The sequence below is a fragment of the Protobothrops mucrosquamatus genome, unplaced genomic scaffold (assembly GCF_001527695.2).
Source record: "Protobothrops mucrosquamatus isolate PMUCROS unplaced genomic scaffold, P.Mucros_1.0 scaffold_65, whole genome shotgun sequence".
Lineage (NCBI taxonomy): Eukaryota > Metazoa > Chordata > Lepidosauria > Squamata > Viperidae > Protobothrops > Protobothrops mucrosquamatus.
Window position 1 is genome coordinate 1257102 of NW_015386141.1, and position 21094 is coordinate 1278195.

The 21094-nt window shown below is 34.1% G+C and overlaps 1 protein-coding gene across 1 annotated transcript; it reads left to right on the forward strand.

The window, feature by feature from the left end:
- Window positions 1-8471: 8471 nt before the first annotated feature.
- Window positions 8472-20544, forward strand: LUM (lumican). The gene is made up of 3 exons (XM_015812901.1): window positions 8472-8803; window positions 17312-18211; window positions 20280-20544. Exons 2-3 carry the CDS (start codon window positions 17332-17334, stop codon window positions 20432-20434), a joined length of 1035 nt encoding a protein of 344 aa, XP_015668387.1. The 5' UTR covers window positions 8472-8803; window positions 17312-17331; the 3' UTR covers window positions 20435-20544.
- Window positions 20545-21094: the final 550 nt, after the last annotated feature.

Here is a 21094-nt window from a genome sequence, read left to right on the forward strand (position 1 = left end):
ATAAAACATATTACATTGTTACCAAATAATGAATAGAAACTATAATTGAACCAATACTAAATTGACATTTTAAGTCAACAATTAATTGGTATATTAAATTTTTTTGCCATCCAAGATATATTCTTGATGTTTAAATACTATTGTTGCTACAATTGATTAAAGTATAGTAATTCCTTACAGCTTCATGCTTCATGGAAACAGAAAATATCAACCATAATTTCTATGATGTCCTCTTTTCAACCAAATAGATTCTTCTTTCTTTTCTATGTACTCTATATAATAATAATAATAATAATAATAATAATAATAATAATAATAATAACAACAACAACAACAACAACAACAACAGTAATGGTAATAGTAATGGTAATAGTAATAGTAAAGTTGGAAGGGACCTTGAAGGTCATCTAGTCCAACCCCCTGCTCAGGCAGGAAACCCTATACCATTTCGGACAAATGGCTGTCCAGTCTCTTCTTAAAAACTTCCAGTGTTGGTGCATTCACCACTTCTGGAGGCAGGTTGTTCCACTGGTTAATTGTTCTAACTGTCAGGAAGTTTCTCCTTAGTTCTAGGTTGCTTCTCTCTTTGATTAGTTTCCGCCCGTTGCTTCTTGTCCTGCCTTCAGGCGCTTTGGAGAATAGCTTGGCTCCCTCTTCTTTGTAGCAGCCCCTGAATCAATAATTAAAGAAGGATGAGGGGAGCTGATTTAGGGAGCTGAAGAGTAGCTGCTTAGCCTCCTTGTCTCCTTCTATCTTCAGAAGAATTTCATTCTATGATTCCTCGCGTTTTGGGCAGAGTATTCTTATGCAGGATATGCAGTAAAATGAAGCAAGAAAAGGAAAAATACTTCTTCATTTCACCAAATACATTGTTGCCTTTTAAGTTGCTAATCCTCGAAAAGTGAATAAATGGGAAAACAGTGTGAGTTTGAGGAACTGGCACTAAGGTTGGATCCATTGTCTGAACCCTTAAAATGGCTTGAGAAGAATGACCAGAGTTTCAGTTAATCCAATAAAGAATCACCCAACTCCACTTGGTTTGTCTCCATTTGCTTGATGTCTCATTCCATGCATGAGAAATGAGCTTCAGTATTGTCTTTTAAAAGTACAATATTTTACTGCATCCCATCTCAGCCTCAGCAAACTAAATTACTGCATAATTTAAACCATCTTCCTAATGTACACACTGTGATAAAATGAAAAATTACGTATGTGATCATGAACATACACCCAAGCCATTACATAATCAGAGAAAAAAATAAAATTCAAATTGATGCTTTTCTCATCCTTCTTTAATTATTGATTCATCAATAACATTTTCAAATACATCACAGAATTGTCAATGCTGTATCCAAAACTAATAAAATTATGTTGTGTTTTATTTCATCAATATATTTACAACTTATGTATAATTTTTCAAATAATTTATAACTCATACTAAAATACATTTTATACTTTTCTTGCTCTTTCACTCTGTGACTGTTTTAGCCTCTAATTTGGACTTTCTTATTTTTCTTTAATCTCTTTAATTGTTAGAAAAATAATTTATTTCACATTGGATATCACATGGGCTGCTGCATTCTGACCCAGCTACCATTTCTAAGTAGTGTTTAAAGGGAGCTTTATGTAGAGATGTGGAATGCATTGCAGTAGTCTAACCAGATGGTAATGGCTATGGTCACAATAGGTATATCGAAGGAAACTGGTGAAAGGTCCCCCTAACAATAGTTTCCACCTGATGCTTGAGTATGATCCATTTATGCATAAGTATCTTGAATTGCAAAGCTGCTCCCTCATATATAATTGAAATCTGTCCAAAGAAAACATTGGTATCAGCAGAAAATCTGGATGAACAAACCAGCATGGAATATCAATATAAAATTGAATACAATAAGTGCACTCATGATACCACATATGTTATGCAGGATGGGAGAGAAGACTAAACCTTGTAGCATCAATCAATCAGGGACTTCAGGACCAATGTGTCATTCTTTGCCACTATGAATTGAAGTGTTCTGCTGAAAAGAAGACCCATGGCACAACAGTGCCCCTATTCTCCAGTCATTGTAGACAGTTCTGTTAATGGTATCAAAAACCACCTGCTGGTTAAAACAGACCAGAAAAAGACCACTATGCATATCCAGTTCCTTTTTAACCAGCTGACAGATTATCAAAAACAGCAACCAATGCAATGTCATTCCATCTCTGGATCTTAACCTTGACTGAGAAGGGTCCAGATTATTCACTTCTTCCAGATCAAACGTTCTAGTAACTAATAAAAACACAAGTATCCCAACCTACACAATGTGCTGAATTCTCCTCATGGTCCTCTCCTGTAAGAAATACAAAAAACACAAAAGATATTGTATATGGGCTAACTGATGCAGGCTTAGCATCAGGATGTCTTTCAGAAAAAAGCCCAGAAAGAGCCAACAATTTCACACAAACCTAATTAGATAAAACTTCTGATTTAAATAGGGTTTAAAATATTGGCTTCCATGGCAGCCTTTGGAACAGTAAGCCAAAATAATTATTTAAAAGAACTTATAGTTCTCATTTACCATGAGACATGCAATGATACATTTCTCCCACAAAGTCACTCTACAGCAGGGGTGTCAAACTCGCCACGTCACATGTCGTGCCATGACTTTTTTCCAGTGGTGGGATTCAAATATATATCTGTGTGGATGCTGCTTCCGGAAGTCCATTCTGGGCCTGGGCAACAAAAAATTAGCTACTGATTCTGCCGAACTGGTGCGGACTGGCTGAATCCCACCACTGCTTTTTTCCCTTTGCTGGAGCTGGGTGGGCATGGCTTCCAGGTGACGCATCCGGCCCGCGGGCCAGCAGTTTGACACTCTGCTCTACAGCACTAATCTCCTTCTCCTTTTCCTCCTCCTCCTCCTCCTCCTCCTCCTCCTCCTCCTCCTCCTCCTCCTCCTCCTCCTCCTCCTCCTTCTTCTTCATTCTGGCTCTTAATCACATGAAAATAAAGTAAAAGAGTAAATCCACATTTTCTAGTTATATTTACAACACAATCCTTTTCTTTAAATATAAGATAGTTGTTCTTTCCAAATCTCATTTTTTTCTAATTACAAGATTATTTGTAATGTATAAAAAATAGAGCTACCATATCCGAGCTCCAACATTTCAAATATCCACAAGATGGCAGCAAAAATAGTTTTATGTATCTCTTGTCTGCTATCTAGTGGTTATCTGGATTTTTGCAGATTAAATATAGAGCCTTAGTAAACAATATTTGGTAATTTATTCATTTGTCTTATATTAGTTGAAATTCTAATGTAATTTTTTTCACTGAAGTAAGTTGAGTTGGAAAATTGGTGAAAATACAGTATAACTATTGATGTCAAATACAAACTTTAATGCAATTTATCACCCAGTATATCATTAATTTTGACAGTCTCTTTTTTATATGTGCATTTCTATTTCCTTAGATACGGAAGAATCTAAAAGTATCTGGTACTATCAAAGCAATCTGATTTTTTTTTCCAGACATCTTCTTTGACCATTGTGAAATAATACAGTAAGAAACAACATGGGTTAATGATAGTCAGTATTATATATTTTGAAGAAGTGAAACAAGGCAATACATAATTCTTTATTCCCATAAAAATGATATAATGTTTCGGTAAACAATCTTGTGGTCTGCTAATAGGTTGTACAGAAATACCACTTTGTAAATCCTCAAATCTCTCATTTCCATTTTAGGAATAAAAAGCAAGTCTAAAATGACCACAAATTCCCAAACACTTATTATGTGTCCTAATACTTTCCGTTTGAAATATGAGTATTGCAAGGATGTTAGGCAAAGAGAATGATAGATTTGGGGCCTCTCTATTTAAAATAATGAATGCTTTTAATGTTGAAGTTGAGTGTAATACCCTTCTGTATAAATCAAAGTCTGGTTGTAGTTCTAAAAATAAAAGAATTCCAAGAAAATTAGATTGTTGCTAAAATATAGGGCTAATATCACATACAAGGCGTATTTATTCATTTCCTAAAAAGTACAGTTGTAATTTTTCATGTTATGAGTGCAATATTTTAATGGCAAGTGCTACTTGTTTATTTGTTTGTTTATTTGTCACAATTAGATATTACTCACTCACAGAGTTTGCAAAAAAGCATACATATTTTGATAGTCAAAGCATCTTCTATTTAGCAAACAATAGTATATAGTTGATCTGCACCCACCATTTTGGCTTTGAAGACATGGGTCCCTATTAGGAGTGTGGCACTTTAGTGATGGCTAATGGAGTAGATGACACCCCACCTACTTCTTAGGTGCACTTTGCTTCCCTTCGTCTTCATCATCGTTAATTTTAATTGAATTTTAAATGTTATGATCCTTATTCATTGTTTTAATATTTTCTGGTGCATTTTAATTGAATGTCTGTAACCACCTAGAGTTGTCTCTGCTAAGATGGGCGGCATACAAGTTTAATAGATAGACAGACAGATAGATAGATAGATAGATAGATAGATAGATAGATAGATAGATAGATAGATAGATAGATAGATAGATAGATAGATAGATAGATAGATAGATAGATAGTATAGTCATTGCAACAGGCATTATTGGCAGTTACTTAATATATAAATCAGGGTATGAACATGAAGAAAGGACTATGTGTACTAACATAAAGGGATAATGAAAGGTGTAGGTTCCTTTACACCTATTCCCTTATCTCTTTAATTTAGCTTGGTTAGGTATTTCTTTACTTTTCTAGAAATTTTATGGAAGAAATTTTGTGAAAGGCTGTTTGTATATGCTTAAGGTACAATATATTTATAATGTAGGACAGATAGAGTACCCAGCTACTCTTAGTCAATATTGGCAAATCAAATAAAGTCAGATCTGATTGGTATTCAGACATGAGACCTCCTAGATATGCTAGGGCTAGAGACTAGACAGGGAAGAGACAATATTTTACAAGGGAAGAGAACAACAGCAACTATTTCTTAAGACTGCGAAGAAAATATGTCAATGAAATCTTCCAGAGCTAAGTTGGCTCAAGAGAAACTTAATTTCTTTTCAAATGCAGATGAAAATGCTCTATTTTTTTTAATCAAGCTTCCTAAATTCGAGGATCAAAGAATTTCAAACCAGATTTAAGCTGAAGAATATGATGGAAAGATGCTGGTCATGATATCACAAAGACACTATGAACAAAAAGTAATCTAATGTTATTTGGGTATTTTAGCCATAAACAAAACTAGAAGTTCAAATGCATAAGTTAGATTAAAACCAAAGGCGTTGGAAATATAGAAAACCTCAGTTGAAAAAAAAACCCAACTCACAGTGCTGAAGCAAACTGTTTTCCATGATGTTTCATATCATGTTTCAAATGTACTAGTAATGCATTTCTGTATACATTTCATGTTTAGAGAATTTGATGTGAAATTTGAAAAACCATATTTTGCTTCATTTTCTTATGGTAAGCAGATATTTAGTAACGAGTTGTGCAGGACTTTTGAATTTACAGAACTAAAGTTCTTTGAAGCATGCAGTGGCATGAACATAGCACTGGTCAGCAACTCCTTACAAACAGTTTTTCCTTTTCTCTCCTTTTAAATTAAAGGATAAAATGGGATACAGTTTTTTATAGAAATAAAATATTGATTTAAACCTTGTAAAATATTGCCTTTGAATGAAACCAAGATAAAGAATGGTGTGAGTTGTATATTAGAAGCCGCTTTGGAAGGCATAGAAGAAATTATGAAACACCTCTTCTCCAATAGTTAAAGCATCTATGTCTTTTTCCATGCTCATGCAGACCCTCCCACCTCTTTCTGCATCCTTCTGCATCCATAGCCACTTTGCTTCATATCACTCAGAAGAAGGTAAAATAATCAGGACCAGTTTCTAAAGCAGCCACGAAAATCCTAAAATATGTTACTTTAACTATTTAGAAAGTGGTGCTTTGTATGCACTCCTACATATTAAGAAGAACTGTTTCAAAGGCTGTCCATAATTCTATAATTTTGCACAAATGATGGACACATAATGAGAATACAGTAAACAGCGAGACAGAAGGCTCCTGCAAATACTTTAAGTACTTGTTAAAGCAGGGGTGTCAAACTGCTGGCCCACAGACCGTCCCGATACGTTGTGCAACGTCACGTGACGTCACAAGTTTGACATGTCTGTGTTAAAGGAATCCTGTCATAATTTAAATATGTGAAATACAAAATAACAGACACAACAAATGTAATTAGTTGTAATAGAGTTTTAGCAGGTTTTTAATGTTTGTTTTTACTGAAATTAGAGAAAATTTATTTCAGACTAAAAAATGGAGTTAGGATTTTAACTCTGAAATATTTGTTTTTGCTAAATTCTTGCTAATACTTTGTTGTTACATGGACATTAAAAAATTGTATTGTTAGGAAGCATTCTTTGATTTTGCAAAGGTGTTATTTTTACAATTCTCTATCAGTGTCAGTTTTTGATATGCTCTTTTGGTCTGCAAAATCTTCATATAGAGCAGGGGTATCAAATTCGCAACGTTATGTGAGGTGTCTCGATGTATCGCAACTTTTTTGCCATTGCCAGCAATGGTATGGGTGTGGTTTTGCTATGATGCATCTGGCCCATGGGCCAGCAGTTTGACATGCCTGATATAGAGATTTAAGAATGCCACTGCCTAAAGGCAAATTGAAAAAAAAATCTATATAATGATATTGAAGTGACATTTTGCACAACAGGGATATGTAAGTTGATGCTTAAACATGGCTGCCAGAATAAATTATGTAATACATGTAATAATTACATAATGTATTGCTTATCTTTCAATAGTTTAGGAGCCCAAAAATCTTAAAAGAATATAAGATACTCTCTCTCTCTCTCTCTCTCTCTCTCTCTCTCTCTCTCTCTCTCTCTCTCTCTCTCTCTCTCTCTCTCTCTTTCATTTTCCCATCTGTTGGTCTGCTACTGTTTCACATCTCTCCTTTTGTTTCTCTTTTCTCCTAGTACTTCAATGAATATGTGAGTCCAGGGCATCACATAGCTATTTAGATGAAACTATGGTCCTTAAATAGAATCCTGGGCAAGATGTTTCTTCTTCCTATATTGATGTATCACCAGCAAGCCATACCACTGCAGCCATGTCACAGTACAACATAGTACATTTTGGCATTCAGCCAATGAAGCAAACCCCTGAAGATGTACAAATTTAGTTATCCATTAACTCTCCTACAAATATTATATACCCGTGGTGGTGAACCTATGGCACGTGTGCCACAGGTGGCACGCAGAGCCCTCTCTGTGGGCACACATGCCATCACCCCAGTCCTAGGCCATCAGCTGGGTTTTATAAAACCTTTTCGCTTTAGGCCTCTGCCGCCGTGTACAAAAAATAAAGGTTCAATCAATTAATCAATTTCAACTTCTCGTGGGAAAAAAAAGATCTTGCAAAGTTGGAATTGATTGATTGAACTTTTTAGTCCCATCCAGTCTGCCGTTACCACCAAAGCCATGCCCACCCAATGGGCCACAGCCACCCAATGGGCCACGCCCACCCAATGGGCCATGCCCACCCAATGGGCCACGCCCACCCAATGGGCCACACCCACCCAATGGGCCATGGCCACCCGGAACCCTACGATACATAAGTGGGTTTTGGGTTGCAGTTTGGGCACTTGGTCTCTAAAAGGTTCGCCATCACTGTTATATACCATAAATATACAGTTGATAATTTTTTTTCTTTGATATTCTTTCTAGGTGATTTTGAGAAGCTCATACTTCTTCCTGTCACTTATAGTTGGACCCTTAAAGGAAACATCTACCCAAACAAACAAGGCCTCTCATGGGAGTTTTTTGGTGATATTAAACCCAGAATAAACACTTAAGAGTTTTGCCAATCGTTTTCTTTATTATTTTTATTCCATTTTTGGCAATGTCTGTTTCAACAACATTTGCATCCAAGCTTTAGGATGCATTCTTGAACATTATCCATAAATAAGAAACAGTCAGCCTTCAGTTGATTGGTTCCAGATCCTAATGGTCCTAAAAGTGACAAATGTTTATGTATTTTAGAAAGCTGCCAACTATTTATCTCTATTACAGACAATTCGTTTCTGTTATGTAAATATTTAGATGAATACATATATCATTACTAAACATAAACAACATATAAAATCTTAATCTGATTGTGCTAGTGAATATTTTTGTTCGATATGATAAAGGAAAATGTACATGGTTCCTTCAACATTTTGTACTGCAAAGACTTTTAGTAAGTTTAGTAAGACAATTTAGACTGTACATAACTTAGTAGGAAGAAAAAAATGAAAAAGTGTATGAGTCACTTGGTTGAAAAATTGTGGTTGAACTGACGCTTGAGGTTTATTTGTTAGATCTTGCTAAGGGTTATAAAGTGAGTTGGGGAAATGAAATGTCTGTTTGCAATCTGGACATTGTTTAGAATAATGTCTCCTTTTAGAAGTCTGTTGTTTGTGCTACAGCAGAGCTTGAACTTTTCTTAGGTTGCTTAAAGGGGTTATCTCTCATTCCATGGAGAGAACAGATGGGTTGTCTTTTACCATTTTCAGCCTCCACCTGCATTTGATTAGAGACAGCAGCAGTTTTACATACCCCATGCCAGAATACCATAATGACATAGCAGCTTCAGACAACAGCGTGACTAGGATTTTTTTTCCCTAAACCCTTGAATCACAGAGGATCTAGCAGCCAGTTACCATCTGACACTGTTTATAGCATATATTGTTCGATCCACTCCCTTACTGAATCTGCTGTGGGAATTAAAGCAAGCAGCTTCAAGTCAGAAAGGTAAGTTCTCTTGCATGTTTTAACACTTAGAATCAAGCAACTGAACAAAGCAGCACTGAGAATACAACTCACCTTTGTTAGTTTACATACTGGACACAACTGCTTTTGTGTATTTGTTTTCTGAGTTTATGGTAAAATGCTCTTCATGTATGTGGGTTACTGTCGTATTTCTTTGCAGAATTTAATCACTTCCAGAAGATCTATTCCATACAAATGGCAAACCATAGGGAGGAACACAATATCTATCTAAAAATATTTCCATTTATTAGCAAGAACTCGTATATTAAATAGGTGGATTACTTTGAAAATTGCATTGCTAAAACAATATTCCATGTTACTGAAGAAAATCAAAATTATTTAAGGTTATTTGTCTAGCAATGTACATGCTAATTAACCTTTTATGGAACTGCAGGTTTTAGTGTGAAAGTTTTAAAAAGAAAAGTGTACAGAATAAGATTTCCTCTTTGTAACTGCTAATGAAAAAGTTTTTTCCATCTGAAGGAAGGTGCCAAATGACAACTGTAGCCCTTGCATGCAAATTTTTAGCAGATGTTCACAGGAATATATTCAAACATTTGTACTAGAGAAATATCACTATATTCTGCTAACTTCTGGTTCTTGCTGATCTTTTAGGAAATTATATACCCATCTAAACAAGTTTATGAAATGTACACAGAGCAAAAAAGGGTCTCACAAATTTCAAAAAGTAGAATCTTGCATGAAAAAGATTACCCTTGATTTTTTTTATATTCATGGATTATTTACATGATTAATTAATGTAATACTGCACTTCTAGTTGGAGAAAGATTACTATATTAGCATCTTGAAGCAAATCTTCTTTAAGCCTGAACAATTGAACTATAATATTTTAAAATGTTTAACTAAATATTAATATATCTTATTAATATTTTCTAAGGAATGGCTTACCAGTCCATTTTCCTCTGTAATGCAGTAGGTCAAAGGGATACAATAAGTATAAAGTGGTACAAATATATCAGAAATATCTAAGAAATATTTCCAAGGCCAAAGTGTGTAATTCTAAATGAGGTCTTATTTTATTATATTTCTATTGTTTTCTTTTAAATAGAAGCAGGAAATGTTGCTATATCATTAAAGGGAAGATTGTAAAGTCTCTCTAATCAATTAACTCTGATCAGTCTATTGTAACTTCAACTAAGGCTACTCATGTACAGTTAATACTATGTTCTTATTGAAAGACATTTACAATTCAAATCCGTACAATGAGACCTACACTATAACCAGTAGAGATCTTTCCAGAATCTCCAGTAGCAATTCAATTACACAAAACCATATTAATTTCACACTATATATATTTGATATATAAATTTGCAAGCCACAGAATTGCCTGATGTGTATAAACATTTATTAGACAAATTAACATATTCTATAAATGTATGCCAAAATTCATAACAATTACTTAGTATTCACTGATCAGAACTAAAACTTCAGTTATTATATATTCAGCTATAACTTATCATATTACTTCAATTCTCTTCTACCCCCATTTTTTTACAACTGATATTGTTGCTAGCTATGATATTTTGTAATTCTTCTCTAGTGGAAAAATAGTGTCTTAAACAAAATATTTTCTTTTAGTTCATTAATTTTTACCCTCCTTTTCCACTCAAAAAGAGAATTGGCGAAATAATAGTTTTGGGCACATTAATGTAGGAACTTATTTCTTATAAATCCAAGATGTCCTTCCATGAAGATATAATTGGCAAAGAAATCAAGTGATACCAGATTATATTGTAGTATACCTATCCATTCAAATGCAGCTGTGGTAGCTTTACTTCAAGGATGCAAATTTCATTATAACTCAGCTGATTATTTTTCTAATACTAAACCTCTTACCACAAGCATCTTCAATGGAATAATTTCATGGGGTTGGTGGTTCTTACGGACTCTGAAGCCAACACATATTTTCTTATTTAATAGAGTGATTAATTATTTTTAAGCTGAGAATTAAATAACTATACGGCTTTTATGCTGGCAACTGAGTGAACTGCATCTACCCCTCCCACTGTATACTCTGTGTGTTGGCCAAACCTACTCCAAATTTTTGGAAGATGCTGGAATAAAACTAGACTGTGTTCAGGGGACATAACAGAAACATTAAGAGCAAGAGGATATCCATTTCATGAGAGGAAGTCTGTTTGCATACTATTGAATATGGCCCTTATCCTAATGTACCCGTATTTTTCGCTCTATAAGACGCACTTTTTCTCCCCCAAAAGGTGGGGGAAAATGTCTGTGCGTCTTATGGAGCGAATGCTGCCTGGAGCTGAAGCCTGAGTGCAGGGGAGGAGAGCATATACTGCCAGGGAGCCTTACGTCACTAGGTGGCGCTCTAACACAACACCATCGAGTATTGCTAGAAAGGAAGTCGCGGAGAGGAGAAGGGCTTCCTTCCTTTTCCTTCTCACCCATAGGAGGATGTAGGAGTGTTCTTCCCAGGCTCGAAACAGCAAATGGAAGGTGAGTGGAAGGCAGGTTGGGGGAGAAGCCTGGAGGAAGCGAAGGGACAAGGCTGGAACATGTTGGCTGCTGCAGCATATTCTTTCTCTTTCCAAATGTTATTATCCTTATGCTGCATGATTTAAAACTGCTACCTNTGGCCAGTCAAGAGAAAAGGATTAGGGTTGACATGATAGCAATATTCCAGTATTTGAGGGGCTGCCACAAAGAGGAGGGGATCAATTTATTTTCCAAAGCCCCAGAAGGCGAGACAAGAAACAATGGGTGGAAACTAATCAAGGAGATATGTGCGTCTTATGGTCAGGTGCGTCTTATAGAGCGAAAAATACGGTATATCAAAATTGTAGATAACTAGTCATGTCTGTTTCATACAATTATCTACAGAAGTTTCTGTTTATTCATTAAATTATTGAAATGTATTATTCCACATGTAGTTTTCACTGATATATACATTTGCTCCTAATTTATCCTCAGTAAGCATTAAATCATCCATAATAACAATTAGGGAATGCAAATTGCCTAATTTACATGAAAATGCAGAAGGAGAAAAACTTCCTTGTGATTATTTATTTATTTATTTACATTTGTTATAGCTACCCACCTCTAATAGACTCTGGGTAGCATACACAACCAAAAAAATCCATAAGCCTCAATAAACCTAATTTTGTGAATGTAATTATTTTTTTAAAAAAGAAAAAAAAGTGGGTGTTCCTAAACCACCCAATATAAGGAAATGCAATATTTTATGATGCTGACAATAGGCATATAGGCATGTATCTTAGGAACTTCACTGTGAAACAGACAAATGTAATAAAGTAAACCATTATTAGACTTGTTTATACCAATAATATTTTTTACTGATGCCATTTGCCCCTTCACCTGTCCTTAGGTTTTGGCTCTTTCTACTTACCTGGTTTCTGTGGTCCATGATCTGCAGCACATCCTTATATTTCCATCATGTTTTCCTTTTCCAACAGCTCTTCTGAAGCTGAGCTAATTAGCTTCAGGTTCAGTATAGTTTCTGCATAAACATTAAACATTTTGCAGCATTAAGATTAAGCTGAAGGACACACAATTTACCACATGAGAATTCATATGCAATCCATCCTCCTTATCTCCTTCCTCACTCTTCTGTGGTTAAGATGCCACAGAATCTTTCATTATATTTCTTAAACTGAAAAAAGAGGTTCTCTTTTTCTCTCTACATACGTATACATGTATGTATGTATGTATAGACACACACAGAGAGAGAACCTCTTTTTTCAGTTTAAGAAATATAATGAAATAATTGGTAAGATGCTGTGGCATCTTAACCAATTATGCATACTGTCAAATCAGAGATTGGTGGAGATAAGATGATAGGATAGGATAGGATTGATGATAGATGAATAGAAAGATGTTATGATAGATAGATAGATAGATAGATAGATAGATAGATAGATAGATAGATAGATAGATAGATAGATAGATAGATAGATAATTTGAGGAGAGATGTTTTACTAATCACACAGATCAAAGCAGTAATGTACCATAAATAAAATGAAAATGTTAAAATAATACAATAAAAAACCATGCATTTAATAAAATGGATAACAAGTCATATTAAGACAAGTCATATTAAAACATATTAAAACTCACTCTGTAAGTATTACCAATATTAAACTGAGAACCCTTGCAATTCAGCAAAAAATGGCAACCCTTTTACATATTCCTATAGACAGATTTGCTAGCAAAAAGAAAATATTTCCAGATCAGCCAGGTGCTATGCAGCAAAAATATTTGATCCTGTCTGAGTCATCCCAAGCCAACAAATATACAGGTAATTGGTATGAAATTTATTACAAAATCTCCCTTCTAGAATCATGAATAGAAAAACATTAAGTCTAGTCAATAACAATTTGTCTATGTGAGATGGAAATTAAGTAAAGTAAAAAATTGTCACTCCAAATCTATGTCAGCCCAAAAATGTGTTGTCTTGTTTCTGAAGTGGCTTTCTCGAGCCTCAGTATCCTAAAGAATTTGGATGAAAACTTTCTTGGTCCTTTTTTCCGAGAAGAAGCAAAGTTAACATCTACATGAAACCACTGGACTAGATCATCTGTCAGTACAGAATTAGGGTTCATTAGTATGTGCATGATTTTAATATATCAACTTCAGAACAAATGGGAAATGCAGGTGAGGCTCTTAGATTCTAAAAGCAGACTTAGAACTAATGTCATCAAGATAAGAGTAATTGTGTCTGATAAGCTATCCAGTGCCAGTGTTGTTCCATTTTTGGTTGTGATTGTGATCATCCTTCTCCCCTCCCATCCATGTTGAACTGGTTTTGAAATTATTTTTACTTATTAGCAGATCACTGCTGTGGCCAGAAAGGCCCTCACATGGTTTTATCTTTTGTGCCAGTTATGATCATTACTTGATTGGGAAACCCTTCTCATAGTCATTCATACTTCAGTAACTTCTTGATTGGACTATTACAATATGTTTCATATGGAGCTGGCCAGGAGGATCATTTAGAATATATTGCTGATCCACAGCGCAGCAGTTTGAATAGTTATGGTTATAATTAGATTGCCATGTAACATCAGTACTCTGAAAGTAGCCTAGTTAATAGTTGACTTTCTGTGCAATTATAGGTGTTGGTTGCCACTTTTAAAGGTCCATATGGATCAGGACCTGGATATCAGTAAGATTGCTTGTATGGAAGAAGTTGACTCCAAGTATATGAAGTAGCTTTTAGTGTGGAATAGTGGAAGGCCAATTTTTTTCTTTGCCTTCATTGCCTGGGACCAGGCATTCTTAACCTTCTTGTGAGACTTTTTGAGATATTTGAGAAAAATGTATTTATTAAACATACTTAATAAAATTAAAAAATAGACAGATATAGATTTGTACTATAAATAAAACCAATTATACTCAAGTATAATTATCAATATATTAAAAATAATAATATAATATATGTGCACTTCTTTATTAATCTATTAAATCAATAAATGACAAGCTAAATTTCAGTTAGAAAAACAATTTGTAATAGTTTTTCTCATCTAAGTTCACAGACCTCCTGAAATCTATTCATAGACCTATACTAAGAATCCATGCTTTGACCCCCCTACCTAAGATAATTGCATTTCTGGTAAAAAAAAAAATAGAAGATGAAAATGAGTTTATTTGGAGAATGTATGGAGAAACCTGTTGCTACACAAAACTGGAATACTGGAATTAAAATAGAAAACTAAATATGCATCCATGTCTAACACATTTTAAGATAAGTATTGAAACAGATTTACAAGATAAACTCATCTAACTTATAGCAACATATTTAATTGAAAAAAGAGTAATGTATAGTTTTTTTGCCAGTTTAACCATAGGTTAATTTGGTTACCGGTAGCTTAGACTTGTTGAAGACAGTATAAACTGTTTCATGTAATTGAACAGAAGACTGTTCTTCCAAATACTGAAACAAAATCCTTTATCAAACATTAACCAATCAGTTCTAAAGCCAACTTAAACTTTAGACAGCATCTTATCAAGAATAACATGAATGGGATCAGAGTTAGCAGATTGAAATGGAATGAGATCTTGAAGTAAATATCAAAATTCAAAGAAAGTGTCAATGCAGTATTCATCTACTGTAAAAAAAAAAAGTCCAATAGCATAATAGGAATAATAAGAAAAAGTATTGCAATTAAGGAGACCAATATTTTAATGCCCTTATATAAATGATGTGATTGCATCTGGAATATTGTGTGCAGGTTTGCTAGCCATACTCAAAAAGGAGCTAGTGGAACTCAAGAAAGTTCAGAGGAGGGCAGCTAAGATCAAGGGGATGGAGTAGAATCACTATGAGGAAAGGTTGCAGCAGTTCTAATCTGAAAAGGAAGCCAACAAGATGGGATATGATTGAGATATAAAAAATTATGCATGCCATGAATAAAATGTATAAGAAGCAGCTATTTCCCTTTCCCAAAATACTCAAACTGGAGGTTATCCAATTAAAGTAAATCAGGAAACATATTTTTTTTCACAACACATAATTCAGTTTTGGAATTCACTACTATAAGATGTGGTCTAGCTACTAGATTGTCTGGCTTTGCAAAACGTTTGGACCAATAAATACATTGATCATGAAGATCAATGGCTAATAGTCTTTATGATGGTGTGACTGCCTTTGAAGGCCATCTGCTGGGAGAGAAATCTGCTTCTTTGTACAGATGGTTAGCTATTCTGAGAACTAGTCCATGCTGGACTAGATGGGACAGGGGTATGATCCATTATAGCACTAATTATGTTGTTGTATTCATAGTCATTCAATACATTTCACATATAGACATCCAGTCCAGTTTCTTTCCTTTGGCATATGAGTCTTACTTAGCCTGAGTAACAAGGGAAGACAACACTGGGAACCACAATTCAGAATACATAAAACCACCAACTGTGGTTTTTCTTTTCTTAAAATAGGGCTTTTGTCTAAGATCAAATGATGTGTTCATTCAAAGAGTAGCATAAGAATGGTTCCCAGAGAATCTGGTCAATATGAATCTGGTGAATCTGACCCTAGATGAATTTATTTATGAATTAATTTATTTAGTTAATTACACATTTAAAAAGTGGAAGAATATAAGAATAAATTTCTTGGATTAAGTTCAGCATTTTGTTTTTCACAGGCCAATGGTGGAAACAAATCCCTCTCCCATTGTTGTTCTCTACAACTAATATCTGGGAAGTCTCCAGCCCAGAGATAGCATCAAATGTATAGGCTTGATCATAAATGTATTCAATCCTATTTCTCTATTTAATTTAAATACCACTCAAATTGCATGATTCCTGGCAGTTTCCAACTGAAAAGTATATCTATCTAAGTTAGGTGGCCATCACTACATTTCTTGATAAAATATCTGAAGTATTCACTATGTTTTTTTCCCTGTTCTAAATATCCTTCCAAACTTCTATGCTGGATGATGTCTTGTCCTAGCATTTTGAGAAGCAGAGAGATAGAATTCTACTTTTCTATTTTTTTTTTTTTTTTGTAATTTGCATGATTTCATTCAACAACACAATGTTCCCTTTAGAAGCCCTTTTTTGAAACTAAAGAATCCCAAACAATCCAGCCTTTTCTTGTAAAGAAGATATTGGATTCTCTCATAATCTTGGCTCCACTATTATATCTTTTTCTAGATATGGTGGGCAGACTATACCCATTTTTCCAGATACAAACACATGTCATATTCATATGAAGGCATTAAAAACATGTCATTAATAAATAATTCCTCTCATAATAAATGCATTGAACATTATCCAACATTTCTCTTTTTGCCAGTTTTGTATTACCATAGCACAATGTATTATCCTATGTATACATTTGTTTATGGATTTGCTCTCTGTTTTTTTTTCCAGCTGAAATTAGTCATTATACTGGATTTATTGAATATGCCCACCATAAAATAAATGATGAACCAGCATTTTGTAGCCATTATATTTTGATGGATGAGCCACTAGGTAGACTATCAAGTAAACTACTTAGCAATATGTGTATGCTTCTCAGTTTTTTCCTTCTTGACTAAAGCTAGACAGATATTTGGAAAAGAATGGTTGGCCCAAATGATCCATTTCCTTAATCTCTAGGAGTTTTCAGTCAACATTTTAGCAATTAGAATTGTTAATAATATATTAAATTTCTCTGTACTTTCATATAAAATTCAAATCATCCATATCTAATAACATTATAACATTATAAAAAGTTTATTTTCCATATAAATATTTAATAAACATTGCCATGTCACATCAGAAGTTTGCACTTATGGCCACTTGTATTATTTAGTCATTGATCAAAGCTGTAAATACTTAATATAATGTTAGAATAATAACCTATACATATAAGCATAATAAATGCTTCAGTTTTCAGAAAGTTATTTATATATACAGAAGTTATATATTTTTTTGTTTTGTTCTTCTAATATGCTTCCTTATAACGACTTTGAAGTAACTCTATATTTTCTATCTCTTTAACAGACACAATCCTGACTGCGAAGATGTATCTGACTTCTCTTCCTTTCTTCCTTCTCTTGATCAGCGGCATCTTCTGTCAATATGATTACGATGAACAAGATTTTAGCATTTTTTATTCAATGTTAGAGCTATCATCTGCAGTCTGTGCACCAGAATGTAATTGCCCTATAACCTACCCCTCAGCCATGTATTGTGATGATCTTAAACTGAAGAGTTTCCCCATTATTCCTAAAGGAATCAAATACCTGTATCTTCGCAATAATCTGCTTGAAGGCATAGAGGATAATGCTTTTGAGAACGTGACAGATCTGGAGTGGCTAATTCTAGACAATAACCAACTGAAAAATTCCAATATTAAAGGCAAAGTCTTTGCCAAATTAAAGAATTTAAAAAAGCTGCACATAAATCACAACAACTTAACTGAAGTTGTTGGGCCACTTCCCAATACTCTGGATGACCTGCAACTCACTCATAATAAGATTTCAAAAATCACCCCCAATACACTCGAGGGACTAGTGAATCTGACTGTCATTCATCTACAGCACAATGAACTGACTGAAGGTACACTCTCTGGAGTTTTTAAAGGCTTAAAATCACTCTTGTATCTGGACTTGAGCAATAATAAACTGACTAAACTGCCTACAGGACTGCCTAATAATTTATTGATGCTGTATTTTGATAATAATCAGATTACCAGCGTTCCTGATCAGTATTTTCAGGGCTTAAAAGTACTGCAGTATTTACGTCTTTCTCACAATAAGTTGACAGATTCTGGAATACCAGGCAATGTTTTCAATATCTCTTCACTTGTGGAGCTGGACCTCTCCTATAATCATCTAAAGAGCATTCCAACAGTCAATGAGCACCTTGAAAACTACTACCTCCAAGTCAACAAAATTAGCAGTGAGTAATATTTACAGAGAAAGAGTGGGGGGAGGAAGAGGGAGAGAGGTGTTGGTGATAGTTACGTAAATGAGATAACAGTATATAATTCTCAATTTTCATATAACCATTTTATCCTAGTCTTTATGTTCATTCCATCTCTTATTAAAATAATAACTATCATGATAAAAACCTGCAATTGTTTCAAAGAATAATTGGTAATTATACATGCTCTAGCTAGCAACAACAGAAGTCCATAGATCCTGCTTTCATTTCATAATGTGAAAGCCTTCTTTTCTGGAAGTAATAGTTTCAAGCCATTTCTGGATTTTGACCGATAATAAATTATGATGATGAAGATAGTCATACATATAATGGCCCATCAAGACAGTTTGGACAGTTTTTTTTTTAAATCATCATTTACTTTTACTGTCAAACAAATCTATATATTTTCTATAATCTGCTATATAATACATTTTATTCATCAAGCATCATTGCTCAACTTTCAATAACTGTATTGGTTTCCATGCCATTTATTATAGCAATTTCAATAAAAAAAATTAACTTCACTATACTTCTCGCAATAATAGTAATAATAAAAAATAATAATAATTCGGTAATAACTATCCCCAAAGCTATGATTACTGTGCATATTGATCTTACCAGGGTATGAGGATTCCTAGAATAATAATAAAATCTTTGAAAATACTAAAAAACAAATTAGGGAAATAGTATAGATATTAACTCTACTACATTCTGTTACTCTCAACAAGAGATTAAATAAATACATTAAAATCTCAATATAACTCATTCAGTATTATTGTAACGGGAAAAAAATATGAAGTAGAAACTGGAAGTCACATATTTAATGGTTGCTATTTCCACAATCAAACAAGTGTGGCATTAAAAAAATGTGGGAAAAAAACAGTTGAAGAACCAGTGAAAAGGATATCAAAACTCCTCCTGCATACTTATTTGAGAATAAGTCACAACAACATTCCAAAAACCAAAACCAGGCAAGACAACAGATACTGCTGCACATTTTTACTATTTTATCTGTAATACTAAAACAAATACGGTACATGCATTCTAGAAAAAAATTTCTGAGTTGTTGTTGGCACATCTTATAACAAATATTTGTGGCCATAATATTATAGCTTCTTTGCAGCACAAGAACACAGTCTGGAGGTATCCAAAAGGAAGGATGTAAATTTATTTATTTAGCATATGGCATACAATGTCAGGGAAATCTACAAATGGTAGACACAATGCAGTCCTGACAGCTTACATTGCTAGTTCATTGTGTTTAGTGTTGCGAATCTATCCTTGGTGCATTGTGGATAACAAACCAGCTTTACACCAATTAATTAGCAGCACTCTGGTTGCTGACTCTTCCGGGCTCCTCTGCTAGTCTTGCCTCACCTTGTGTTGTGATGTCTCACGTCTGGCCAGGTCTAGTGCCCGCTTTTGTTCTCTTGCATATACAAAAGCAGCTAGGCTTTCCCCCACCAAAGTTGTATTCATTTATCTACTCACAGTATTGTGTGTTTTCAATATGCTGGATGGCAGGAACTAGGGATTGAGCAAAGGAAGCGTACTCCATCTCACGGAATCAGGCCCAAACCACCAAAATGCAGACCATTCTTGGCCATTCCAGCATCATTAAGCCTTTACGCCACCACGTCCCCTACAAAGGATGTAAAAATCACATGACATACAGACCATAGAGTAAATGTATCTTAGTTACGATATGCCACATTTCACTGTATTATACTACAGTAAAGACAAATAAGGCTTGTAATTAATATCATCATGCTGTATTGGTATTGTAGCATCTGTTCATCTCATTGCTTACAACTAAAAATTCCTACGTATATTTTTGTGTATTAATTTTTCAAATCAAGATTTTAAGAATAATGTCTGATATCTGGGTGTAATATATCTATGTAATATATCTTACAGAAAATAGAATTTAACTAGCTGTGGTACCTAAAATCTGCTAGAACTCCTGGCATTAGTTAAATCTGGAAACATTTAACTAGGCTGATTGTGAAAATTATATTCTAATATTATGTTGTTTACATTACAGAATTTTCAATGAACAGCTTTTGTAGGGTTGTCGGGATACTAGCCTATTCCAGGATATCACATCTGCGTCTGGATGGAAATAATATCACAAGAGCTGATCTTCCACAGGAAATGTACAACTGTCTCCGAGTGGCCACTGAGGTTTCTTTGAAATGAATTGTACAACGCTTTCTCTTATGATGCTGTACACCATGGTAATACTTTGGTACTAAAATGTCACCTGGTATAAGATCTTTTGTTTTGTTAATAAACAGCATTATTGTGTGGCTATTTTTTTAATGTGTATATTCTAGAATGCCTGTGATGCAGAATTTTTTTGTAAAGCTAGAAAGTCCCATAGATTGCGGACAAAAAATGTTCTCATGTTTATTTCTTAGACTGTTTTATTAACACAGCTATATACAGCCTGAGTTTGAAAAGGGTTTTTTAAAAGCACTGGTGTATACTCACAATAAACACACACCACTCTCCTTGTGGGTGTGAACTTCTACTCAGGTTTGCAGAAGTCAGGCATATTCTCATCAAGATAGTATATTTAGTACTTAGGGCTGGACCAGGTATGTACAGTAGTAGTTCACACTTTGAGATAAAACCTCCTGTTTTATACTTTTGATTACAATACATAATCAATACATATTGTTTTATTACATAAAACAATAATTCAATATAGCTATATAAATTCTTTATATATAAAGGAAAATAAAATTAAATATTCCAATCAGCATATCCGTGTGAAGAACTGAGAAAATAGCAACATTTTAAGGTTTTTATTTTATTAATGCATTTTATTTTGTTGTGACAATGTTTTATTGAGGT